Genomic DNA, 27,486 nt, shown 5'->3' with positions numbered 1-27,486 from the left:
TCCTCTTTCTCCCTCTAGAGCTGGCTGCAGCTCCGATCTTCTTGTCACGTCCTATTCTGCAAACTGAGACCTATCAGGGGCCTTTACACCCAGGGCTGCTCCTCATGCTAGTGTTGTACTGAAGAGAAAATTATCAAAGCCACGGCTGTGCACCTGCCTTCTCCAGGCCCCACCTGAATATTTGTACCAACAGGCTGTTTCTGAGTCTGGTAAGGAGGGCCACTCTGACCTCAGCTCTCCTGGGATATTTGGTGTATAGGATGCAGGGTTCTCTTCCAGCCCAGACTGCAGGTGAGGGAAGCAATGTGTGTGTGTGTGTGTGTGTGTGCACAAGTCAATGTAGACTTTACTGCTAAAGAAAAAAGAAATCGGAAAAAAAATTTTTTTTTCTAAGAAGCTCATGTCCAGAGAAAAGTAAACCACTAAAAAACTGAGGTCTGGATCAGAAGGATTTCTACTTTCATTAAGGACTGAGTAATTCAGACCAATCTTCCAGATGAAGACAACTAAAAAAGCTGGATAAAATATTTTAAAATTCAAAGGGCTAGTAAGGAATTGCTAGGCCAAAACTTGGGAAAGGAATCTGTGGACACAAGCCTGGAACTTGGGATTGCTTTTGTTCTGGGGGAAGGGGGCATTTGTTGATTCTGTAGGGGGTTTGAGAATCTAAACTGAATTTTGGCATCCTTTAAAGGCTTATGGCAACTGGAAGTCCCAAGGCCAAAAATGCTCAAGCATAGAACTTATTTAAGGTGACTCCAAACTGCTAGTATCAAAAACTAGAATTCTTTTGGGAGGAAGAGAATATCACCCTAGGCCTTGATTTCTTTCTACAAATACTTTCTTGTATATGTCTTCCAAATTATCAGAGGTAACCAGGCACCAGAAGGAGGACAGTAAAGAAGAAATAACACACAACAGGGTCTCCAGATGCTGGGATATTTGGACACAGACTGTACAACAACTATGTACATGCTATTTTCAAGAAGATAAAAAGCCATGCTTAGAAATTTGCCAGAGAACTCAAAATTCTAACAGGTGGCACAGGAGATTTTGGGGGGAGAAAAATATTCTAGACTAAATCAATAATGGGCACTAGAGTTAAAATATAGTAGAAACTCAAGTATGGTGGACTTGGTCCATCTCTGAGCCCAGGAAAAAGTAAAGATGAGCAAGTAACCTCAGAGAAATTGATATAGTAGTTTACTGTTTTCCATTTCAGCTTTTGGCCACCACAAAATGGATACCCCAAAAATAAATAATATAATTTTAACTATATTAATTTTTAAAGAGTTATGCATTCACTTGGCTCAATAATATATAAAAAGGTGTGCCCAAGACGATTTGCAACAATACTGCCCCTATTTTGTCCCTTCCCCAAACCCTGCCCTACAGGTAAACAGTAGTTTCCTCTGTGTTCTTTCAATGTTCCTTGATGTGAGTGGAAGTAAATGCAAGTATATGTGTGTATATAATTTTACGTCATATTTTATATACCTCTTTTTAAGCAAAATTTCACAGGTTAATTACTCTTTTTTTTTCATTTCACAAAAAAAGATTTTTGCTCATCAGTACATATAAAATGGCTCAGTTTATGATGGCAATGGAAAAATTAGTTATTTTGTGCCAGGTCCTGCAGAAAGTGCAGAGGACATCATGAAGAAAAACAATGGTCATAGGTAAGAAGATTCATTTTCACAGTCTTAAATGGAAAATTCATCTAGACTTGGCTCTGGGAGGATTACACAGCTATTCCTGAGGGCTCTCTCCCACTGTCTCCCTAGCCACCTGTGATGTGAGCTCATGGGAACCACTGGCCAATGTTGGACAGCTTTGTGCAATGGTGGTGCCAGATGTCATCCCCTGAATTTGAGGCAGCTTGGGCAGGGCAGCTTAGGTCCAGCAGCTCTCCTGTGCCAACTCGGGGCCAGGGCACATGTTGTCTACAGGAGACGGGAGCAATCAGTAGACTTAGCAGAAACTCAATGTCAGATGTGAGTTGACATTGTGCTAGGACCACGAGTCTAACTCAGATATCAGCTTTAAGGTGCTTTTAGGTCTCTGTGGAACTAATGAATGGGGTAAGGGCCATGGGAAGCCAAGGGGAGGCAGACTAATGGGGGAGCATCCTCATTTAAACAGACTGTCCAATTTTTACAACCCCCATAAATTATTCAATATTTTAAAAACATATTTTAGAAATCACTGGGTTAAAAATGACATTTTACATAAATTAAAATTGCTGAAAATTTGAATAAAAGTCATAACTAAAATAGTTTTATTTTATAGGGAGAACTCTAGACATTGACCCATTTACCTGACTCCTACATCAGGATTCTTGGATCAAAGGTACATTCATTATCTACAGAAAAGTCCCAAGTCAAGTTGTTGCCAAAAGCTCTGTCCTTGTCCCCGATGTTAATCCATTAACTGGACAAGGTTTTGAGAAAAAGATAAAGAAGGTTTTTGTTTTGCTAGAAATGAGAAACACAAGGGACTCTTGCCCCAAAGGCTGTGATTCTGCCCATCAGCAGGAACGGGGTGATTATAGAGGTGATTCCAAGGCTGGAATTGGGCACAGTTCTGCAATACAAAAATATTACGTACTCTGATTTGTTATGACAATTTTCTTTGATTCATTGCACAATTATAACTATTAAGTGTTGAGAGGTTGAGAACAGGCTGTATTAGAGTTCTCTGTAGAAACAGAACCAATAGAATAGAAAGATTTAAGGAATTGGCTCACCTGATGGCAAGGGCTAGCAAATTTTAATTCTGCAGGGCAGGCCTATCTGCTGGAGAGCCAAGGAGGAACTGATGTTGCAACTCAAGTTCAAAGGCATCCTGGCCTTTGATCCTGTGATCAAACCCCCCACTTCCTTGGGGAACCTGCTTGCTTTTTTTTTTTTTTTTGTGGCGGGGTTGCTAGGGATTGAACCCAGGATTTTGTGCATGCAAGGCAAGCACTCTACCAACTGAGCTATATTCCCCAGCTCCAGGAACCTCCATCTTTTTTCCTTAAGGCCTTCAACTGTGTGGATAAGGCCTACCAACCTTACAGAGTGTCATCTACCAACATTACAGAGTGTTATCTACATAATAGTAACTGATTTAAATGCCAATTGCATCTAAAAAATACCTTTGCACAAACAAAACTGGTGTCAACAAATATCTGGGTATGGTGGCACAACCAAATTGACATGTAAAATTAATCACCAAAGCTAATTCAAGAATTCGACAACCTTAGGTACCTGAATAAAGAGAAGGCTAAGTTCCCCTGATCTTGCTCCATACTAAATTGGAGCTGGGGTTTTAGGAAGCCTGCATATTCTCCTGGCAAAAGAGAGGGGTGAGACCACTATGGCACTTTTCTGTTGCATTGCAGCCTTTAAAACTTTAATACAATGAATCAAAGAAAATTGTCATAACAAATATCTAGATATCTTTTAATGGTTTTCTCCAAGGAAGAAAAGGTATCTTGTATCTTGTTGGTTTTTCTAATCCCAAGACCAATTCTTTTGTTTAATAATTCAAGAAATTGAAAGTAATATCTTGTGTTCCTCACGACTAAAACACTCAGGGTCACTCCGGGTGAACTGGGCTGCACAAAATCACACAAGAGATACTTTTTTCTTTTGGTCCTGGACGGCTCCTCTGAACTTAAGGGTCTGCAGAAATAGAGAGCAAGAGAGCACATGCTGAACCCCTTTTTTGAGGAGAAGCCATTCAAATGAGGGAAGGGATCAGGTTTCAGGGGGTTGAGTCTAGCTTCCTGATGTCTGCTGTCAGCAGGTTGATTGACATCTAGGAAGGTCAAACCCAAAGACAGAGCAAGAGAAGGGAACACACAAAAGGCATTTCCATGGAACATTCTATCCCAAACCAGGGCAAAGGGGTAGTATTACAAAGGAATAAGTGAGTGTAGCTCCTGAAGACACGCCTTCTACTTCCTGGGCTGGGACAATGCCCAAGTCACCATGAAATGTAGAGCTTCTTGCTTCAGGATGGAAGGCGTGGGTCATTCAGAATGGCTCCCCACAATATCTAATATTCTATTACTTATAAATCGACTTTTGTTGCCCCATACATTTATTTATTTATTTAGGTATTGGGGATTGAACCCAAGGGATCTTAACACTGACCCAGATCCCCAGACCTTTTTATTTTTTATTTTAAGACAGGTTTGTGGGCTGGGGATATGGCTCAAGTGGTAGAGTGCTTGCCCGACATGCGTGCGGCCCAGGTTTGATCCTCAGCACCACATACAAACAAAGATGTTGTGTCCACTGAAAACTAAAAAATAAATGTTAAAATTGTCTCTTAAAAAAAAAAAAAGACAGGTTTGATTAGGGCCTCACTAAATTTCTGAGACTGGCTTTGAATCTGTGATCCTCCTGCCTTAGTCTCTAGAGCCACTGAGATTACAGGAGTGCACCACCATACCCAACCACAGACATTCATTTTTATGGGTTTTTGTTTGTTTTGCTGCTTTCTGTTTGCAAGTGCAATATACAATTTCTGTAAAGGATTTCAAATTCTAGTCTTTTCAATTGACATCCTATAATTTGATGACCTCATCAATTCTACATACTGTTTGTTTTTTTCCTTTCAGTACTGGGGATTGGACACAGTGTCACTCTGCATTGCCAAGACTGGCCTCAAATTTTGATGCCCCTGCCTCAGTTCTCAAGTCCTTGTGATTACAAATCACCACACGTGACAATTATTAAAGTATTTTAAATATAACTGTTTTTATTACTTTCTAATTTTTACTTTTTTAAAAAATATTTTTTAGTTGCTAATGGACCTTTATTTAATTTATTTATATGTGGTGCTGAGAATCAAACCCAGTGTCTCACACACTCTAGGTGAGCACCTTACCCCTGAGCCACAACCCCAGCCCCATAATTTTTACTTTTTTTAAATATTCTTTTTTTTAAATTTTTAAATTTTTAAATAGACCTTTATTTTATTTATTTATACATGGTGTTGAGAATCAAACCCAGTGCCTCACACATGCCAGGCAAGTGCGCTACCACTGAGCCACAGCCCCAGTTCCCTAATTTTTACTTTTAATGAAAAACAGTCTAGCTCTCTGCTAAGAAAACTGGTTACAGGTGTCTCTGCTCAGATTGTCCCATGACCTCATTCCTACCCCTCATCCTGAAGTCTAAAAACCTTATTGAAATTCCTTTTACATTTGACTCTCTTATAATATGCTTTCTAGTCACCTAATGATTGCATTTTATATCATTTGCCTTGATGCTTTCCAGGAAGACAGTGACCAGCTATCATTTTCTCAGACTCCCACGGGCAATGTGTGAAGAATCCCATTTTCCCATATCTTTATCAGCTATGGACATTTTAAAATGCTTGCTCATATGATGAATACAAATTTTATCTCATATTTGCATTTTGTTATTTGTATTTTTCTAATAGGAAGACTGAACTTCATTTTTATTTTGAAACATTTTAGAATTCCTTTAAATTTCAAGTTCTATCCATTGTTCATTTTTTTATATTTTTCTTATTTTAACAAAATTGTTTTATTTTGAAAAGTGAAATGGAAAAGAATATTAAAAATAACCAGTACCCTTGTAACCAACAACCTAGAATTAACAAATGTAAGTATTTTATCATATTCAGCTCAAATTGTTTTAAATTAAATGTTACAAATAACTTCAAGATTTTTCTCTATCCATTTAGTCCTATTCTTCCATTTCTCTCCCTCTTTCTCCAGAAGCAAAAAACTTATCAAAACTTCAGTGTGTGTCCTTCCAGGCTATGTGTTTAAATCTCTAGCATGTATATATGGAACTGCAAATTATATACAGTGTTGATTTGTGTATTTTTCTTATTTTTTTAATTAGTTATACATGACAGTAGAATGTATTTATGCACTTTGATGTATCATATATAGATGGGATATAATTTCTCATTTTTCTGAGTGTACACATTGGAGAATCACATTGGTCGTGCAGTCACATATATACATAAAGTAATAATGTCTGTTTTGTTCTACTATCCTTCCTATCCCCATGTCTCCTCCCCAGCTTCACTTCCCTCTAACTCTATTCTTCTCTAGTGCCCCCCACCTTGTTATTGTGAATTAGCATCCACATATTAGAGAAAACATTCAGCCTTTGCTTTGGGGGATTGGCTTATTTTGCTTAGCAAGATATTTTCCAACTCCATCCATTTACTGGCAAATGCCATAATTTCATTCTTCTTTAAACCTGAGTAATATTCCATTGAATATATATATCACATTTTCTTTATCCATTTATCTATTGAAGGACACCTAGGTTGTTTCCATAGGTTAGCTATTGTGAATTGAGCTGCTATAAACATTGATGTGGCTGCATTACTGTAGTATGCTGATTTTAAGTCCTTTGGGTATAAACCGAGGAGTGGGTTAACTGGGTCAAATGGTGGTTCCATTTCAAGTTTTCTGAGGAATCCATGGTGGTTGCAACAACTTGCAGTCCCACCAGCAATGTATGAATGTGCCTTTTTCCCCACATCCTTGCCAACATTTACTGTTGTCTGTATTCTTGATGATTGCTATTCATACAAGAATAAGATGAAATCTTAGTGTAGTTTTGATTTGCATTTCTTTAATTGCTAGAGATGTTGAACACTATTTCATATATTTGTTAATTGATGGTGTTTCTTCTTCTGTGAAGTGTCTATTCAGTTCCTTATCCCATTTATTGATTGGGTTATTTGTTTTTTGTTTGTTTGTTTGTTTTTGGTGTTAAGTTTTTTGAGTTCTTTATATATCCTGGAGATTAATGCTTTATCGAAGGTGCATGCGGTAAAGATTTTCTCCCAATCTGTAGGCTCTCTCCTCCTATTATTGATTGTTTCCTTTGCTGGAAAACCTTTTTAATTTGAATCCATCCCTTTTATTGATTCTTGGATTTTACTTCTTGCATTTTAGGAGTCTTGTTAAGGAACTCAGATCCTGGGCCGACACAGTGAAGATCTGAGCCTACTTTTTCTTCTATTAGGTGCAGGTCTATGTTCTAGTGCCTAAGTCTTTGATCCACTTTGAGTTGATTTTTGTGTAGGGTGAGAGATAGAGGTTTAATTTCATTTTGCTACATATAGATTTCCAGTTTTGCCAGTACCAGTTATTGAATAGGCTATCTTTTCTCCAGTAAATATTTTTAGCAGCTTTGTCTAGTATGAGATAACTGTATTTATGTGATTTTGTCTCTGTGTCCTCTGTTCTGTACCATTGGTCTAGAAGTCTATTTTGGTGCCAATACCATGCCATTTTTGTTACTATAGCTCTGGAGTATAGTTTAAGTTCTGGTATTGTGATGCCTCCTGCTTCACTTTGCTTTCTAAGGATTGCTTTGGTTATTCTGGGTCTCTTGTTTTTTCCAAATGAATTTTATGATTGCCTTTTCTATTTCTATGAAGAATGTCATTGGGATTTTAATAGGAATTGCATTAAATCTGTATAATGCTTTTGGTAGTATGGCCATTGACAGTATTAATTCTGCCTATCTAGAGCATGGGAGATCTTTTCATCTTCTGGGGTTTTCTTTAATTTATTTGTTTAGTGTTCTGTAGTTTTTATTGTAGAGGTCTTTCACCTCTTTTGTTAGATTGATTCCCAAGGAGTTGTTTTTTGGGGGGGTTTGTTTGTTTTGTTTTGAGTCTTTAAGCCATCTGGAATTATTTTTGTATGTGGTATGAGATATGGATCAAACAAGCCCCCACCAAACAGGGAAAGCCCTTAGACCTGGCATCATAAATTAAGTAGCTTATATATTCCCCACAGATTGTGATGCCACTCTATCTTAGACCAAGTTACTGTGTAAGAACTGCTGGGCTCCTGGATATATATTCAGTTCCATTGATCAGTTTGTCTATTTTTGTAGCAACACCACACTGTCCTAATTATAGGTTTATAATAGGCCATGCTAGCTGGTAAGACAATTCCTCTTTCCCTTGTTTTCTTTTTCACAATTGCCTTGATTCTTTTGGGACCTTGGCCTTTTTATATTAATTTTAGAATCTGCCAAGTTTTACATACACACTTCAAAATAATCTTTATTAGATTCCAATTGGAATTACACAGAATTTATAAATTAATGGCTAATTATTATATTACTATATTTAAATTTACTGTCTGCTAACATTCATGTCAGTTTTTATCTTTTTCTTTTTCTTTTCTTTTTTGAAAGATTCATTCCTAGGTTCTTTAGGTTTGTCTGGAGTTTTTAATAATATAAAAGAATATGTTACCACTACAGTTTCCAATTTCTATTTGTATTATAGATCTTTATCCAGTAACTCTTTTATTAGTTCTTATAACCTGTCCTTTGATTTTATTGAGTTGTCTATAAGAGAAATCTATCATACTTTTAAATAGTAACAAATATATCTTTCACTTTCCAATTCTTAAGCTCTTACTTACATAAGAGCTTACTTAATTTTCTCATTGTGTTAAGTAATACCACTAGTTAAGTAATACCACTAGAGTGATCATTACTATCTTGTTCCTGAACTTAATTTTAAGATGTTTACCAATAGCTGTTCTTTTAGTAGCAGGCGTTCAGTAGCAACCCCTTAGAGATAGTTTCAAATCTAAAGCTTAAAAACAGCCAGGCAAAGTAAAGAGCACCTATAATCCCTGCTACTGGAGAAGTGAGTACAATTCTGAGGCCAGCCCAAGCAACATAGGGAGACCCACCTCAAAAAAAAAAAAAAAAAAAAGAAAAAGAAAAGAAAAGAAAAAAGAAAGAGAGAGAGAGAGAGAGAGAGATATTAAAAACATGTCTGTCTGATTCTTTGCCCATCTTTAATCTCTGTAGATAGTTCCCTGTTATGGACACTGTCAACATCCCACTTCCAACTTCCAGCTCCTGTAACTTTTCATGCAAGGGCTTCTTGTGGTCATCAGTCTGCTCTGCCTGTGCAGTACAGGCTGAAAGTGCCCAGAATTAACACTCCCTAGAAGCAGCACCCAACCAATGACTAGAGGGAGCCGGGGTTCCCATCCCCTAGCTCCCACTCTGCCCCTGAGCTACATCAGCTTCTTCCATCCTTATCTTCATCTCTAAGCTGGAGCTCTGATACAGGGGAGGCTGATGTAACATTGTAGGACAGAACAGGAGATATCTAGTCACAGAACTACCTCTGGCCCTCACTGACTTCTGAGAAGGTCATCATTAGTCTTAACAGGACCCCACTGAATCCATGCACCCACTGCTGTGTGACTTCTTGTCTGTTTTTTTTTTTTTTTTGATAGCTATCTTGGCAGCAGCACTATATCACTTCTCTTCTAGGGCTAGTTTTTATAAACTCTATGCTTGGATGTCTTATCCCTCTGGAACTAACATGCAATAGCATCTCTTTCAAGTCCTCAACCCTAAGCCAGGCATGGCAGTGCAGACCTGTAAACCCAACAACTTGGGAGACTGAGGAAAGAGGATCACAAGCTTGAGGCCATGTCACAAAAAAATGAAAAGAGCTGGACATATAGCTCAGTGGAAAAGCACCTTTTGAGTTTGATCCCCAGTACTGAAAAAAGAAGACCTCATCCTTTGTAAATTGGAGGCAGTTTGGTTGCAAACTGCTGAATCTGCTAAGAGTTTTAAATATCCATTCCATTGAGTCTCGTGGATGAATAGCCCAAGAATAACAATAATAATTCTAGGAGAGTGAAAGCACTTTTGGACCACTACATAATATGTGTGTGTGTGTGGGGGGGGTGTTTTTGTTGTTTGTTGGTTGGCTGGTATTAGGGATTGAGCCCAGGGGTGTTCTACCACATTCCCAGCCCTTTTTATTTTTTGTTTCGAGAGTATCTCACCACATAGTGAAGCCTCAGACTTAAGAAGATCCTCCTACCTCAGCCTCCTGGTTGCTTCATTACAGGCATGTGCTTCCACACTGGTTACAGTCTCCTCTTTTATGTCTGTTTCCCCTTCATGAAATTATCATGCCTGTTTAGTGATAATTGTCTGAAATCGCTGATGGTGTTCATATGTGCATTTTCCTTTTCTCTCTCTCTGCTGGCTTCTCCAAACTTGAAAAGATTTGCTTGTCACTTTTGAAGATTGCCATGTGTTTTTATTAATGCTGTGAGAAAGAAAGAACATTTAATATGGAGGTCCGTCATTTGTTATCTGGAGTAGCTCGAGCAACTTATGATGTCTCTAAACCGGTAGTTCTCAGTGGGACAGCACTGTACTTCCTGGGGATTTGTTTAAAATGTAAATTCAGTTCTTCCCTGAACCTATTGAAACAGAAAGTCTGTGCTGGGTCTCAGCAAATCTGTGTTTTAACAAGTCCTATTGTTTAACAAACCCTAAGTTTTGATTTTGAAGCATACTTGGTTTCCTAGAGAATGGATACTGACAAGTTTTTTTTTTTTTTTTTTGCAATTGAGATTTAAATATGATAATATATGCAAAATAAATTGCTAAGTTAGGAAATGCCTACAGGGGCTGGGGAGACATGAGGTAAAAGGGTGGAGGAAAATAGCCACCTTGTAGAGAGACATTCAAATTATTACTACTTTTTAAATCATCATACAAAATAAAACCTGTCTAAAAGTTAAATTCTACAAGGGGTAAGAGGCAGGGAGGGAGGGGGAAAATGCTGGAGAGTGATACTGGCCAAGTTATGTTGTTATAGTGTGTGCATGTATGTATATGTAACAACAAATCCCAATAGGTACAACTATTATTCACCAATCTTAAAAATGTGGGGAAATAAATAAATAAGAATTTTTTAGGGCTGGGGATGTGGCTCAAGCGGTAGCGCGCTCGCCTGGCATTCGTGCGGCCCGGGTTCGATCCTCAGCACCACATACAAACAAAGATGTTGTGTCTGCCGAAAACTAAAATAAATAAATTAATAAAAAAAAAAAAAAAGAATTTTTTAAAGTTAAATTCTGCCTCCAGAGGCCATTAGTTTAGGATGAATATAACCTATAAAATCTTAAACAAAATTTTCAGCTGCTTTAATTTGATCTTAAAACAAATGGAGAAGCCTATAGTGTATTATTCCTGAAAGTCCTTGGTTTCCAACAATTGCTATAATTAGCATAACCACATAATTTATTATCCAAACTGGAAAACTGTGAGAATGAAAGGAAGTACTAGTAATCTTTACACCAGGTTGGGGTGTAGCTCAATGGTAGAGCACTTGCCTACCCTACCATGCACAAGGTCCTCAGCTCAATCCCTAACACCTGGTGGGGGCTGGCGAGGGAGAAAAAAGAGTTGTGTACCAGGACAAAGGTGAAACCCAGCACTAATCCAGGCAAAGAAGAATGTATAATTGCTCTGGCTATATAATCATAAAATCATCCACCATCTCAGCTTGACTTAAGATTTAGACCAGATAAAAATGAACGGTCTTTCTCCGCTAGCACCCGCGCCGCTGCCCCTCCTCCTTCTCAGCCTTGGCATTCACGTTCATGGCCTTCTGCTACATGCTGGCACTGCTGCTCACCGCCGGGCTCATCTTCTTGGCCATCTGATTATAGCATTTAATGAGCTGAAGATTGATTACAAGAATCCTATAGACCAGTGTAATACCCTGAATCCTCTTGTACTTCCAAAGTACCTCATCCATGCTTTGGTCTGTGTCACGTTTCTTTGTGCAGCAGAGTGGCTTACACTGGGTCTTGGCATATCATATTTGGAGGTACATGAATAGACCAGTGATGAGTGGACCGGGACTCTAGGATCCTTCAAACATCATGAATGCAGATATTTTAGCATACTGTCAGAAAGAAGGATGGTGCAAGTTAGCTTTTTACTTTCTAGCATTTTTTTTTAAACTACCTGTATGGCATGACCTATGTTTTGGTGAGTTCTTAGAACAACACACAGAAGAATTGGTGCGGTTAAGTGCGTGCAACAGCCACCAAATGATGGCAAGATCCTGTTTCCAAGAGTAGCCTATGGAATCTGATCAGTTACTTTAAAAAAATGACTCCTTATTTTTTAAATGTTTCCACATTTTTTGCTTGTGAGAAGACTGTTTTCTTTCTTTCTTTCTTTTTTAAGAGAGAGAATTTTTTAATATTTATTTTTTAGTTTTCAGCAGACACAACATCTTTGTTTGTATGTGGTGCTGAGGATCGAACCAGGGCCGCACACATGCCAGGAGAGCGCACTACCACTTGAGCCACATCCCCAGCCCGAGAAGACTGTTTTCATATGTTATACTTGGACAAAGAATTTAAATGGAATTATGTATAAATTAATATAAAATGACTACCTTTGGTGTTGACAGGTTTGAACTCCTTAAAGAACAGCCATGATCCTCCAAATGAGTGCATTAATTACTGACTGTCCTTATTTCATGGGAAACTTTTGTTTATAGAAACTTGTAGGCCCCATTTTGGTTTTATTGAAATGCCATTTAATCATAAATTAGCTGTAGCTATCAGGTGCTTCTGATGAATTGAAAATATGTATCTGACTTGTGGGAAACTTTATAGGTTTCCTCATTTATCAGGTAGATGATTATATATGGATACATTTACAAAAATAAGAAGAGTGGGAATTTTTTCCTTCAACTTGAATATTATCCCTATATGTTGCATGAATGAAAGACTTCCCATGTTTCCATCAGAGTAATGTACTTGCTTTAATTCTTAAGCATCAGTGAATGTGATATAAAATATATATACTGGATTACTTGTGAAGGACGCATTTAAAGCTATTTTAAATGTGTTTTTATTTGTAAGACACTACTTATTAAGAAATTGGTTATATTATGTTTACTGTTTTAATCTGGTGGTAAAGGTATTCTTAAGAATTTGCAAGTACTTTAGATTTTCAAAACTGAATGAGAGAGAAAATTGTATAACCATCCTGCTGTCCCCTTAGTGCAATACAATAAAACTCTGAAATTTAAAAAAAAAAATGAATGATGTCCTTCTTGATGGGAATAGGTGCCAGACGCTGGAGAGAAGAGGAGGTAAAGGTAGAAACCAGTACTCAGAGATGGGAAGGGAGGAAGCACTCTTTTTCCTTGAGACATATGGAAGGAGGAAAGATTAAGACACAAATGTATTGAGATAAAGGAGGGAACACAGGTGACACTGCTTGATATTTTCCTCATCAGAACAAAAGTCATAGGGCAGGGTAAGCCAGGGATCAGAGAAGCACCAACAAGGAAGAAGAAACATACATAGACCAAAATAAGATTGGGTAAAGAATGGGCACAGAGACATCAGAGTGTTGAAGAACTGCAGGAAAAAAAAAAAAAACAGTAGAGGACAGGTGGCTACTGGTACGATGGGAAAGTAAAAGATTCACCAGGGTCAAGAATAATATACAAAAAGTAAAAATGGCCCTGTAGAAAGAAAGTTTCTTGCTTCTCCCACTGGACTAAGAGTTCCCCCACAAGAGAAATACTTGTTTCTCTTTGTGACTAAAAATTCCCCAAGGTGGGTGATAATGTCTTCATATTTTCACAGAATTCTTCAAACCCAAAATAGAAGATTATCTTATCCCCCTTCCTTCCTCCCTGCCTCCCTCCCTTCCTTACTTCCTTCTTTTCCATGTGCTCTCTCCAAGTTTGGGCTTGGCTTACAAGGAATGCCCAAAGCATTGCGGGCTTCACTCAGCCCCTTCTCAGGTCCCTTCACAGCTGATGGGAAGTACTTCCTGTGTGGACTTTGGTGCCCTAGTCCTTCTGGTCTCAATTAACTGCCTTTGAAACATATCCTTAATTAGTTCAAAGTTCAGGACAACTTATCTCATTTCAAAAGCAGCCTAGATACATTCACAATATCCATTTGTTCTTAAGAGGTAGCCAGGTAGGATAGTTCTGTTTTCCTCTCTTTATAATATTCCCGACATTTGAATTTTTACTCTTTTCTATCATTCATTTACTTTTCTCTCCCTCTTTGTTTCCTCCCTCCCCATCCTTTGAATTGATAGACTCTTCGACCTGCACCTCCTCTCTTTCCTTCTCCATTACTAGAGCCAGTGTCCACAGCAGACTTCCAGACTTTCAACACCTGAAGCAGCCTTCTCTTCACTCATGGCCAGCCAACAGTTTTCCAGCCAACTGCAGGAGGAAGTAATCTGCCCCATCTGCACAGACTTTCTGCAGGACCCTGTCACCATCGACTGTGGACACAATTTCTGCAACAGATGCATCACATGGATTGGGGAAGCATCAGGCAGTTTTTTCAGTTTTTCTGCAACAGTTCTGTGAACAAAACATTCAGGCCCAACTGGCTGTTGGTAAATCTGGTGAAAAAAATCCAAGCTATGAGTGCTTCTGAGGAGCAACCAGAAAGGGATGAGCTGAAATGTCAGAGGCATGGAGAGAAGCTCCATTACTTCTGTGAGCACAGTGGGAATTTCCTCTGTGTGATGTGTTGTGAATCCGAGGACCACAGAACGCATAATGACAGTTTGATAGAAGAAGCTGCCCAGAAATATCAGGTAGGCATCTGGGGGCCCTTCTCTGCTCCCCACATCAGAAGAGGACTTTAGTGGGGATCTGTAAACTGTTACCTCTTCCAGGTGGTTTGTACCACCCTTTGCTCTTAAGTGGGCAATTCAGTCAGCCATGGTGGGGGAGGGATGCTGCCCAATGCAATGCACCATGAAGACTGGACAGGACTTGAATTCTAGCTCAGAAGGTTTGGGCTCAAGTTCTGACTCCTGTGTATCCTTATAACCTTCAAGGAAACTCTTTACCTCTCCCAACCTCAGGTGCCTCAAGTTTCAAATGATCCAAACAAAACCTATGTCTTAAAATTGTTGATAGGGCAAATCAGGGCAAGTTTGTGGGAGTTCTTTGATGATGCCAAAACACCCTGCAAATATTAATTCTAATTAGTCATAAATAACATTTTTCTCTCTTAGGTCAGTCACTAAGGCTCCATCTTTTCCCATTATCCCACTCCTCCCCCCAGCTTGAGAAAGAAAGTGGGGGGGTGCTATTAATAATTATATTAGGACTCCCTGGAGAGTCAATCATACCTGCTCCTCTGAGAGACTCAGAGGGATTTAATGAGAAGAGAACTCAGGCACAACCTACAAAAAGGACCCCCTCCCCACAGGTGAAGATTCAATCTCAGGTTGAGATCTTGCAGCAAACAGAGAAGGAGATAGTACAAAAGAAGGAGCAAGGCGAATGGAAGATCAATGATTTTATGGTAAGGAAAAACTCCATCCCATGGTCCCTGGAAACAGAAATATTTCTGTGGAAGATCCTAAACTCTTTATTGTTCTCACCCTCCAAAAAAAGGTTCTGTGACAAAAACTGGGGCAGAAAGAGACAGTGTATAGGAGGAGCAGCCCTGGGTGGGGACAGAGAATGTGACCTGCGGGCTAGGTGTGTTCACGCCCTCTCCTCTAAGGACTTGACATGCCAGAGTGCAGCAGCTGGGTGACCCACCTTGCTTTCACAGAGCAGGTAGGCAGCTTGCCTCTGACACCGGCACCACTGTTGGTAAAAGGAAAACCTGCACTGGTCTTAAAATCAGAAATATTGGCTTTTAACTAAGCTCTGCCTAAGGAGGCCATGACTAACAAGAGACTGATTCTCAAGTTCGAAATGAGAGACTGTGGTATCACCCAACACTTTTAGGTGTCTTGTTTTGTTGGCATGTCCAAGGAAAAATTATGTGACAGCAGATTATAACCTGACAGCCTTCTGAAAATGTGAGTTTTAGACACTGAGGTCCTTAAAGGTGAAAATGATGAAACATAACTTAGCCTAAAACAAAGAACATAGGAAGTGCTTTTAAAGTTCATTCTTCTCACCTCTCCTTTCCTACAAGTCTGTCACAGTACACGGTTTTGCTCTGGCACTCAGTATAAACTTAATACACTTAAAATTGAATACAGTGTTGCCGCAGTCTGGCTGGGCACAAAATCACGAGCCACTCAAGCAGGAACAAAGTTTATTTTTTGAAACTGCCGCCAATGTCCGGTACCGCCTGGGAAAATTTTTTCCACCCACGCGGCCTCCTCCCGGACCCGCAGAGAGAGCTCCTCCCCCGGAACTCCCTCCTACTGTACTTCCCCAACCAATGGGAACTCTCCAGGAGTCCCGCAGCCGGCCTAGGTGAGCAGCAGGAGTCCAATATCCATATGAATGCAAATCTTAACATAATCATATCATCTCAATGGCTAGCTGGCGTCACCTTTAGACCAAAAATGCCATGCATCATATACTTGGCTCTTAGCAAGTGGCCTGGGCAGATATTGGAGGCTACCCTCTCATCTCTGTGTCCCTTTCTCTTGCCACCAGAATCATGTAAATTTTGAGAGGATAAAGATCCTTGGGGAATTCAGGCACCTGCAGCAGGTCCTTGAGGAGGAGAAGAATTTCCTCCTGTCCCGGCTCCATTGGCTGGAGCAGGAGGGGACAGAGCACAGGAAACTCTTCATGGCTTCAATGGAGTTGCAGCTGACCACCCTCAAGAAGCTCATTGATTCCTTGAAGGTCAAGCAGCAAATGCTTCCTAGTCAGCTGCTGGAGGTGAGAGTCCTTTGGGGGCAGAACTGTGGACAGGTAGCAGTCTATCCCTGGTCTCAAGTCAGAGCATGGACCACCTGACAGAATACGCGAGATTGCCCCAATCATCTTTTTTTTTCTTTTTTGGTAAATTATAGTTGTACATAATGGTGGGATTCATTGTACATATTCATGCATGCACACAATATAACAATATAATTTGGCCAATATTATTCTCCAGTATTTCTCTTTCCTTCCCCTCTTCCCTTCTTCTGATCTCTTTTCTCAATTCTACTGATCTCCCTTCAGTTTTCATGAGATCCTCCCCATACAACATTTCTTTTCCTTTTCCCTCTCTCGCTTGCACATGTGAAAGAAAACATATGAACCTTGACTTTCCAAGTTTGGCTTATTTTGCTTAACATGATGTTCTCAAGTTCCATCTATTTCCTTCAAATGAAACAATTTCATTTTTATGGTTGAATAATACTCCATCGTGCATATATATACCATATTTTCTTCATCCATTCATTCATTGATGAGCACCTACTCTGTTTTCATAGTTAGGTGAACATGATTATACTGCTATAAATATGACGATGCATATATGATTATAATATGAAGTCTTTTATGCTTTAGGATAGACATCAAGCAGTGAGATAGCTGGGTAATGTTGTCGTTCTATTCCTAGTCTTTTGAGGAACCTCCATACTGATTTCTATACTGGTTGTATTTATTTACAGTCTTACCAATAATGTAAAAGTGTTCCTTTTTCTCCACATACTTGCCATGATTTATTATTGTTTTTATTCTTGATGGCTGACATTCTAAGTTGGGTAAGATAAAATCTCAGTGTAGTTTTTATTTGCATTTACCCCAATCTTATTACCTCTAGCACAGACATGTAAGCCACATACATAATTTAGCAGTAAAATGTGGGTCACATGTGTAATTTAAAATATAATGTGAACTATATAATGTGATTTTAAAATGCACTGCAAAACATGTATCTAACTTAAATTTTTCTAGTAACCACATTAAAAAGGTAAAAAAGAAACTGATGAAATAAATTTTAAGAAAATATTTAGTTAACTCAATGTCTAAAAGTTATTTCGTCCTGTTCTCCATATATATTTTTTTTAATTTTTGTAGTTTAGATGGACAAAATGCCTTTATTTTATTTGTTTACTTTTATGTGGTGCTGAGGATTGAACCCAGTGCCTCATGCATGCTAGGCAAGCACTCTGCCACTGAGCTATAGCACCAGCCCCTTTCTCCATATTTTTGAGGTATTACATTCTGGGAATTTTTTTGGGGGGGGGTACTGAGTTTTTGACTTCTAATATATATTTTGCACTTTTAGTACATCTCAGTTCAGAGGCTAAATTGTCAGTTGTTGAAATAAAATGTAATCCTACCAAATCAATAAAGTTGTGTTCCATGGAAAGAGAATTTTACTCCTGCTTCAGTTTTTAATTTAAATTTTAATTAGTGAAAATTAAATTGAGTTAAAAATGTGGTTTATTGTCACACTAGCCTTGTTTCAAGTGTTAATAGCCATAAGTGGCTGTGCAGTGGCTACCATATTGGACAGCGTAGGTCTAGGTGATGCACAAAATTAGATGAGATGATCACACCTGAATTCATCTCCTTTGCCTATAAGTTTTTCTTTCTTTCTTTCAAGAAATCTCTCTCTCTCTCTCTCTCTCTCTCTCTCTCTCTCTCTCTCTCTAATTCTCTCTTCCCCATCCCCCACCCCACCCCCAACCCACACACAGAGAAAGGAAAAGATTATGCAAAGCCATTCCAGCCTCTCTCCTGTCCTTGGTTTAGTATCAGAGACAAAAATTCATTCTCAGAATCTCAGTGTTTCTTCTCCTCATCTTCACTCAGATTTTCACTTCACTTTTCTTGTCTACTTGTATATGAGGTGCTTCTTGGAGTAGCCCTCCAGGGGCAGATGGGAATAGTGAGGGAATTGGAAGGTTTCTCACTCCATCTCTAGCAGGGTGGGAAGCTTCACTTTGGCCCTGTGGTCAGCTACACACTAAAGCTGTGCTCTCTTTCTCTTCTAGGACATCAGAGTTATCCTGCACAGGTACGATGGGCCAACCCGCATGCATCATGCATACAGTACTCAACATATATTCAAACACACTCAACATTTTTCCCTCCCAAATATCTCCACTCTTAATTTTGCAGTCAACTATTTAGGTTGAAGATGGGGAATGCCTGAGCCTTAGCATTGGGTTGGTTGATTTAAAAAAAAAAAAAAGAAAAGAAAGAAAGAAAAAGAAGCTTTTTGTCAACTTCCTAGTCCTTCAGCACAGATTCTCCTATTTTCTGGCACCTTCTGTATGTCCCCTTGCTCAACTAGGTGGCTCCTGGGTCCCCCACTAGATTTCCCTGCCCCTGTTCTGGTCTCTCCTCTGTCTCCAACTCCCACCTTCGTTTTCATATTTCCTCAAGCCCCACCTCTCTCCAGCCCTGTAGCTCTAGCCCTGGCCCCTGACTCCTAGCTCACTAACCCCTGACTCACACCAGCCAGGCCTCTATCTCCTCTTATGCATGTCACTAGGTCCTCCCTCCCCCACATCCCATCCCCTGATCTCACCATCACCTTCCACGACTTCATAGGAGTGAAGAATTTCAATTTCTCAATCCAACCCTGATTCCTCCACACCTGGAGAAAAAACTCAGTGAAGCAAAATCAAGACATGACTCCATCACAGAGAACATGAAGAAATTCGAAGGTATGGAACTGGCTGTCACCTCCTTCAGTCACCTGCCTCTGGGGATTCTCTCCCCATCACCCTGCCCCCCCCAGAAGCTGAACTGTAACTCGTACATGCCAATAATAATTAGTGGGCCCTTCAAATGCTAGGATCTCTGTTGGGCAGTTTCCAAGTATTGCTATGCTTCCTTTCAGGCAATTCTAACTCTATCTTCATAGTATGTTATTTATTTGCCTCCCTGACTCATGACAGCCACTAGAAGGGGCTTTGACTTAAACCATAAGTGACTATTTCTGGGGGACCAGAGAGGAGACAGGATACTACTTTCCCAAGACTTCAAGCAGGGACTGTGAGATCTACAACCAGTGGTTCTTCCTGAGTACAGAAGTGAATCTCAATTAAAAGTCAATGACATTTTGGGAAAATCCTTTTTCCTCCCTCCTGAGGAAACAGAAATCATCCAGAACACCAAGTGAACAACTTGGGCTTTAGATAGTTGGTCAGATATTCTTCAAAACCTTGTCTAGGGCTAGAATTGTGGCTCAGTAGTAGAGTGCTTTCCTCACATGCGTAGGGCTCTGGGTTTGATCCTCAGCACCACATAAATAAATAATATAAAAGTATTATGTCCATCTACAACTAAAATTTTTTTAATTTTTTTTTTTTAAAACTTGCCTGGGCAGGGCATGGTGGTACATGTCTTTAATTTCAGAACTCAGGGGACTGAGGCAGGAAGATCATAAGCCCAAGGCCAGCCTCAACAACCTAGTGAGGCCCTAAGCAACTTATCAGGACTCTGTCTCAAAATAAAAAATAAAAAGGGTTGGGGATGTGGCTCACTGGTTAAGAGTCCCTGGTTCAATCCCTGGTACGAAAGAAAGAGAGAGAGAGAGAGAGAGAGAGAGAGAAAGAAAGAGAGAGAATGAATGGGGAAAGGCGGGAGAAAGGAAGGAAAGAAGAAAGGAAAAAATCTTATCTGGGTTTGCAACAGGGAAGCAGGTTTGGCGTCAGTAAAGACTCCCTTCCTTGCAAAACTGTGTTGTCTAAGCTGGGAGTAAAGATAGTTTTAATAGAGTCCTCTACTTAGAACTATCACAAAAGTCTACATTCCATCCACATTTACTTCAGGATGTGTTGTCAGCTCTGAAATGTAGCTTGTCCGAATGCGCTACAGGTTTAGAATGCATACCAATTTCTGAAGACTTGGTATGAAAATAAAATGTAAGCTGGTGCAATGGCACATGCCTGTAATCCTAGCTTCCTAGGAAATGGAGACAGGAAGATCCAAGTTTGAGGTCAGCCTCAGCAACTAAGCAAGACTCTGTCTCAAAAAAAAAAAAAAAAAAAAAAAAGAATCTAGAATGTAGAATATGTGCGTGCGTGTGTGTGTGTGTGTGTGTGTGTGTGTGTGTGTATAAAATTTATGGTGCTGGGGATTGAACCCAAGGTCTTGTACATGCTTGGCAGGCACTCAACCAACTGAGATATATCCCTAGCTCTACAATAGTTTTTTAATTGCCCAGGCTGGGCAATTAAACTTTGTTAAACTTTGTTGCCCAGGCTGGTTTCAAATTTGTGAACTCAAGTGATCCACCTACCTTGGCTTCCTGAATAGCTGGGACTACAGATACTCAGCTAGCAATACATTTTTATTCTATATGTTAAAATGACAACATTTTGAAAATACTGAGTTAAATAAAACATACTTTAAAATTAATTTCACCAGTTTAATTTACTTTTTTAATATGACTACTAGAAAATTTAAAATTAAGTGGTTCATATTTGTGGCTTCTACTGTGTTTCTACTGAATAGTGCTGGGCTAAAGAACCACTGCAGGGAAGCACAAAGGACACTTCTATATTTTAGTATCTTCTTGGTTCACTAAGAATTTGAGAGACAAGCTGGGTGTGGTTACATATGCCGATAATCCTAGCAACTGGGGAGGGTGAGGCAGGAGGATCAAAGGCCAACCCCAGCAATTTAGGGAAAACCTGTCTCAAAATAAAAATAAATAAACAAAAGGTCTGAGGATGTAACTCAGCCCCTAGCTTCAATTTTCAGTCCAAAAATAAAATTTAAAATTTGAAAACCAGAATATGAGAGAGAAATCCATCTCCCCACTTGTCCCAAGCATCTCAAATTTCAAGTCAGTGCCAAGCTGTATAGTCCTGCTTCCTGTTTCACCTCCCTCAACTCCATTTCTTTGCATTTTCTACCCCTAGATAACCTCCAGGCTAATGGGAAGAAAGATAAAAACAGATTCCTCAAAGGCATGAATGAAAAAGACAAGCAGAACTGTAAGTGATGGCTGCTTCCTGTCATTTGGGGCAAGTGAGAAATGTAAGGGGAAGAACTTTCTCTTTGGATTCAAAAAGGCTTCCTGGGTGAATGCTAGTGAACCAATTGAGAAGAACAGACTCATATGTTTTATTTATTTAAACTTATGTAATTCACAGCATAGTGACAATCCTAAATTTTAGAAGTATTCAAAAGTAATAGATTTCTATTACTTTTGAATACTTCTAAAATTTAGGATTCTTCATTGCTTAGAGGCAGAGAAAAAAAAGTGAGACAAGGAAGCAAAGGAGGCGACTCTTTGTAGTATTAGCTGACCTGCTGGGCCTAGGTTTCTGGGCAAACTACTATGGATGTGATGTTAGAATAATTCAGAGATGGAGAAACATTGTCATAACAGCTTGTACTGAAATCAGTAGAAATGGTTCTGCCACCTGATGGTAACACTAGAATTATCATTTCTTAAAGACCCACTATGTTCTGAGCATCCCATTTCCAAGATTGCAAACCCTACAACTATCCCCCAAGGTACATGTTTATTACCTGCAATTTACAATGAAGCTCCCTGGAACTCCAGAGAAGAGAGCTAGGCTTCTTGGGCCATGTGATTTTAAGTGAAATAGAATAAGAATTCATGGACTGGGGTCAGAGGTAGAGCACTTCCCTAGCAAGTGTGAGGCCTGGGTTCGTTCCTCAGCACTACATAAAAGTAAATAAAATAAAGGTATTGTGTCCAACTACAACTAAAATATATATATAAAGAATTCACTTCTCCAAAGCCAGAAATGACACTGTTCATTCCAAAGTCAGCAAGATTTAGAGATTATATTCTACCAGCATTCCACAAGAGGAGATACTGACCTTTGAAGAAGGTAAGTGTTTGCTGTATTCCCTGACTTGTACCCTGTTGAGTGTTCAACATCCCAGGTTCTAGCATTATGGACCAGTAGGGAAGCCTCCTTCTGTCTGTCATCCCCTTGGGTCGGGGATGGTGTTCACTGAGAACCACTGACTGTTGTTGTGGTACTGAGGATTGAAGCCTGGGGTGCTCAACCACTGAGCTACATCCCCAACCCTGTTTATTTTTTGTTTTGAGATGGGGTCTCACTGAGTTGCCAGTCCTCAAACTTACAATTCTCCTGCCTCACCTTCCTTGGTTGCTGGGACTACTACAGATTTGCACCACTACCCCTAGCTATTTGTATTTGTTTTTAATATGCAGTTTCTGGTTATTAAAACTAAATTTGGGTCTGGGTACATAGCTCAGTGGTAGAGTGCTTGGCTGGCATGGCATGTGAAAAACCCTGGATTCCATTCCTAGTGCCTCAAAAAAACTTTTTTGTTTTCTCTCCCTAATTCCTAGGGTGTCTATTAGAGAAAAATAATCCAGAGTCATCTTTTCCAACTAGGAGTCTACTCCAAACACTGGGATTTTCCTGTGGGGTAGTGAGAGGTCCTCCAAGTCTACTGGAAGAAATGCTCTTTCCACCCACCGTCGGGAATACACTGAATTGACCCAGAATACACTGAAATTTCCTAACATGCAGGCCACCCTCTCCTGTCAGAACTAGGTGGAATGAATCAATGCTCTCAGTATCTACCTGAGATTGAGATTACAAATCAGCAGAAACTCCCCACTACTCAAATAGGAGAATAAGAAAACAACAGAAAAAGGGGTTTAGAGACACCTTAAAAAGAGATTGGGGGATGGGGTGCTGTGGAATCTATAGTTCTTGAGTATACCAGGTGCCACATATTGCATGGGCAGATATGGGTGGAAGACAGGCATCTCATGAGTCTTCTCTATTTTCCAAATTACAGGAAATACTGGGCCCCCGGATCCGTTTGCCCGTAACCTGTTTCTTGAATTTAGCCTAGGTCCCTCCTGCTGTAGGTAGAACTCAGCCGCACAATTGGCAATGGAGATTCATTGCTGACGCTTACTGACATCTTTTCTACTTTCCTTCTCCTTCTTCCTCAAAGGGGACGAAACAATTAAGCCGGGGCCATGGAATCCCTACCCCGCAACTCCAACCCACGCCTTATTTGGGGCTCCCTTTGCTGGGGAAGCCGCCCCTTCAGCATCACTTCTGGCCGGAAGCAGGGAGACTTATGTTGAAGTTCCTGGAAACGGAGCGGGGAGCTTTGGCGCTGAGATTACTGAACGGTTCAAAGTGGTGCTGAGTGAGTGGCTGAAGGCGATCATGGTCCCTGGTTGAGCAGAGTCGCGTCGAGGGAGTGGAAAGTCGGGAAGAGGCCTGGGCTACTGACAGGGAAGATGCTGGTGGTGGTGAAGGCTGGAGAAGGATGAACGCGTTCTTTAATGAAACGAAAGGAAAAGACGACCTTGGACCCTTGAAGCTCTAGCCTCATTCTTGGCTTCTCCTATCACTTTGGCTATGGTGCCTCCTAGAGGATAAACGTAGTCCCTACCACTGTCTCCCTCTGACTCCCTCCCTGACTACCCCGCCGCTCCTCTTTTTAAACTATTTGAGTGGCAGTAGTTCAGGCACAAGGCCAAAGATGAGTAAGGCCTTCTTGGGTCAAGATCCTAACCCTCCCCATGAGCCTGACCGCTGTCGCTCTTACCTGCATTCCCACATCCTCCATCTCACCCAAATGCCCACATGTAGCAATGGAAAATTAATATTGCAGCAAAGACTGAGATTACAAATCAGCAGAAAGTCCCCACAATCAAACCGTTGTGGAGGGTGGATGGGGAGCCTTCTAGCCTTGGTAAACTGTGCCTGAATGTCTGAATCCTCAATGTGGGACTGAGGTCAGGAGATTCTGAATATTCCTTCTGTGTTCCAATCTTCCTCTTCATTCTTGTGTTTGAGGGACTTCACTTTGGAAAAATTACTTAAGCTCATAAAGTCTGAGCCTCAACATCTCATACTAGCCTCAATCAGGGACCACGGGAAATGAGGAAGGAAGAGATGATCTCTCATCTTTGATTGTTGAAATGATCCCACCACCATCAGCAGCAGGGAGCTCCCCTCTGCACCCACAGAACAGCACATGATGAAATTAGGGATGGACTTTAGGGGGGGGGGGGGTGGATAGGCCTAGGACTTCTCCTATGGCTAGGGTTGTGCCTGGGGAGAGGAAACCTATTTCCAGCTGCATCTGGGGAAGCTCAGAATTTGGGGTTGAACAACTTGACTCTCTCCCTCTTTCTCCTCATTTTCCCACAGCCCCTGTGACACTGGATGCAGCCTCGGCGCACCCAGACCTCATCCTTTCCCAGGATCTAAAGACAGTAACTCTGGCCCTCCACTTCCCGCGCAGGTCGGAGGAGCCCGCCAACCCCGAGTGCTTCTACCCTTTTCGTTGTGTACTGGGCTGTCCAGGCATTTCTTCTGGCTACCAGGCCTGGGAGGCGGAGCTTCAAGGGAGGGAACGCGGGGGCTGTCTGGTGGGCGTGGCCTTGGAGCTAGTGTCAAGACGCGGTTGTCTGCTTGTGGAGCCCTTGGCAGGCCTCTGGACGCTGCGCATCACAAGCATTGGGTGCGAGGCGCTCACCGATGGTGGTACCCGGGAGAACCTCCCCATCCGTCCGAAGAAAGTGGGCATCTTCGTGGACCACGCACGCGGGAAGATCGTCTTCTTTGACAGCACCACAAGCAAGCACATCTATACCTTTCACGCCTCCTTCGCTGGGCAGATCTTCCCCTTTTTCCAGCTCCTGTACCCTGGCACCCGAATCTCTCTGAATCCCTAGAGCTGTTCCCTTTCCTTTCTCTCCGTCTCTTCCCTTCTAACTCCCCATTTTGGGATGCGCTGCAGCTAGTCCCATTGAAGCTAGGCTTCCTGGAGCCCTTTCCAAACTTTCTGATATTCTGACCCCATTTAAAATTTTCCATTTTTCTCTCAGGTTCCCCTTCCCCTTTCTATGTCTGAATCAAGAAGAAAGACTCAAATACACCAAAAGACTATACATAAGGCTATCCGTTGCAGCACTTTTTGTAATAGAACAAGATTGGAAGCAACTCAAATGCCCCTCAACAAGTGATGGTTAAAAAAAGCTGAGGTGAGAAAGCATTTGAACCCTAGTTGAGACTAAAGATGCAGAAGCTGACCTGAGCTGCTCCCTTCTTTTCCTCCACCTCATTTTTCCTGCTGCACACACCTGCACAAGTAACTCTGAATGCAGCCTTTGCTGGTCCAGACCTCATCCTTTCCTGAGGTCTGAAAACCACCATGTTGGGCTTTGTCTCTTCAGGAGACTCAGCCAGATCCTCTTTAATACCAATTTGCAAATGAGGACTATTATGTTGTAATATGGGATGACCTCCAAGATATATTGTTAAGTGAAAAAATTAAGTGAGTAACCATACACATAGTATGTTAAATGTCACATAAGGAGGGGTATTAATATACATTTTTCCTTATATTTATTTTCTTTTTAAATAGAAGGATAAACCAAAACCTAATTCAAATTACCTATGGGGGAGGGTAAAATTAGGTGGAAATGGTGGAAATTAGTCTTTTCTAAATATTTCAAACCCAGGGCCTCATACTTGCCAGCCTTTGCTGAACTTTGCTGAGCCACATCCCCAGCACAAGTGTGTGTCATTTTGTATATTTGACATAATGTAAATATTTCACATCATTATAAAAAATTAAATGAGATTAAATAAATCTAATTGTCTACATAGTTAGTAGTATTTCTTAGCTGTGTCCATAAAGAAGAACTAAAACTAATATGAAACTCATCAGATTTAGATCTGAGTAACAAGGGATTCAGAAGATACAGTCTGCAACTTCCAATTTGGAAAATTTGCAGGAGAAGGAACAAGTTTTCTTCATTAAATAAATTGCTGAGGTAGGCACAGCGGCACATGTCTATAATCCCAGCAACTTGGGAAGCTAAGACAGGAAGAACAAGAGGTGGAGGTCAGTCACAGCCATGTAGTGAGACTGTGAAAATAAAAAATAAAAAAGACTGGAGATGTAGCTCAGTGTTAGAGCACTCTTGAGTTCAATCCTCAATACCACAAAAAAAGAAAAAGAAAAAGTAACAAAAAATTGCTGGGAAAGGAGGAGAAACACACAGACTAAAAGAGACTAAAGGACATATCAACCACATGCATTGCAGACTTATTTGCATCTTGGTTTGAACAAGTTAATTGTAATTAATTTTTAAAATCATGAGACAAAAATATGAGCATCAGTTGTACATTTACATTAAAGAATTGTTCCTCTTTAAGGTATGATCATTATATTTTTATAAGTTATTTGCATACTGAAGTTTTTACAAAAGATGTGATGTCTGGTATTTGCTTAAAAACGGTGGGGAAAAAAGAGGGGAGATGAATTGCTAATTGTTGAAGGAGGAGATAAGTGCCCAAGAGTTCATCATACTATTTTCTCTACTTTTATATAGCTTTAAAACTTTTCCATAATAGAAAGGGAGCGCGCGCGCGCACACACACACACACACAGACACACGAGGGTGGGGGAGTGAGACCCTCTAAGTAAGGTCTCTACCAGAATCAATATTTGGGAGTGAATTTGACTCAGGACCCAGACATCTATCCCTTCAGAAATGCTGAAAAGTTTCTGATTATGGCAAAAGATTTCTTTTCAAAGACAAATCCATCCGACTTTTCCAGGTCCTCATACTGAGAAAGCAAAGTTAAACCAGTACTATGTGCATCTTCCTCTCAAACTCTCACCATCACAACAAAAATCTGTATCATTTCTAGTTTTGCCAGGAATCGAAGTTAAAGGACTGCTTGTGTTTCCTGGGTGATACTGAATAAGTAAAAGGACCCACGATTTGCGCCAGAGTTCAAAATTTTCAAGGGTTTCTTCCTCTTCGACTCTCTTCAGCTGGCCGGCGGGTAGGGTTGGCAGATGGGGCGGGCATTCCGAGGTTTTTACAGCCGCCCAGTTGGGATTAGGAAGCGGCAGGATTGCAGCCGACGTGCCGAGTCGTCTGCTGACCGCCAAGCTGCTGGGCACGTGTCCCCGCGAAGGGAG

General features: G+C 40.5%; 1 protein-coding gene across 1 annotated transcript; it reads left to right on the top strand.

Moving 5' to 3' along the window:
* Window positions 1-152: 152 nt before the first annotated feature.
* On the top strand, window positions 153-26,158 carry Trim31 (tripartite motif containing 31). Its single transcript, XM_046448529.2, is given in 12 exon segments — window positions 153-291; window positions 1,558-1,679; window positions 2,290-2,349; window positions 13,929-14,185; window positions 14,188-14,441; window positions 15,065-15,160; window positions 16,261-16,491; window positions 18,543-18,565; window positions 19,105-19,220; window positions 21,426-21,500; window positions 23,482-23,682; window positions 24,696-26,158. Coding segments are annotated over 9 exon segments (1,677 nt in total). The 5' UTR covers window positions 153-291; window positions 1,558-1,679; window positions 2,290-2,349; window positions 13,929-14,031; the 3' UTR covers window positions 25,223-26,158.
* Window positions 26,159-27,486: the final 1,328 nt, after the last annotated feature.

This window comes from Marmota monax, unplaced genomic scaffold (genome assembly GCF_021218885.2).
Source record: "Marmota monax isolate L192 unplaced genomic scaffold, Marmota_monax_Labrador192_F-V1.1 WCK01_AAM20220418_F8-fsc00393, whole genome shotgun sequence".
Taxonomy (NCBI): Eukaryota; Metazoa; Chordata; class Mammalia; order Rodentia; family Sciuridae; genus Marmota; species Marmota monax.
The sequence above is the reverse complement of the archived record's forward strand: the minus strand, read 5'-3'. Positions and strand labels throughout refer to the sequence as shown.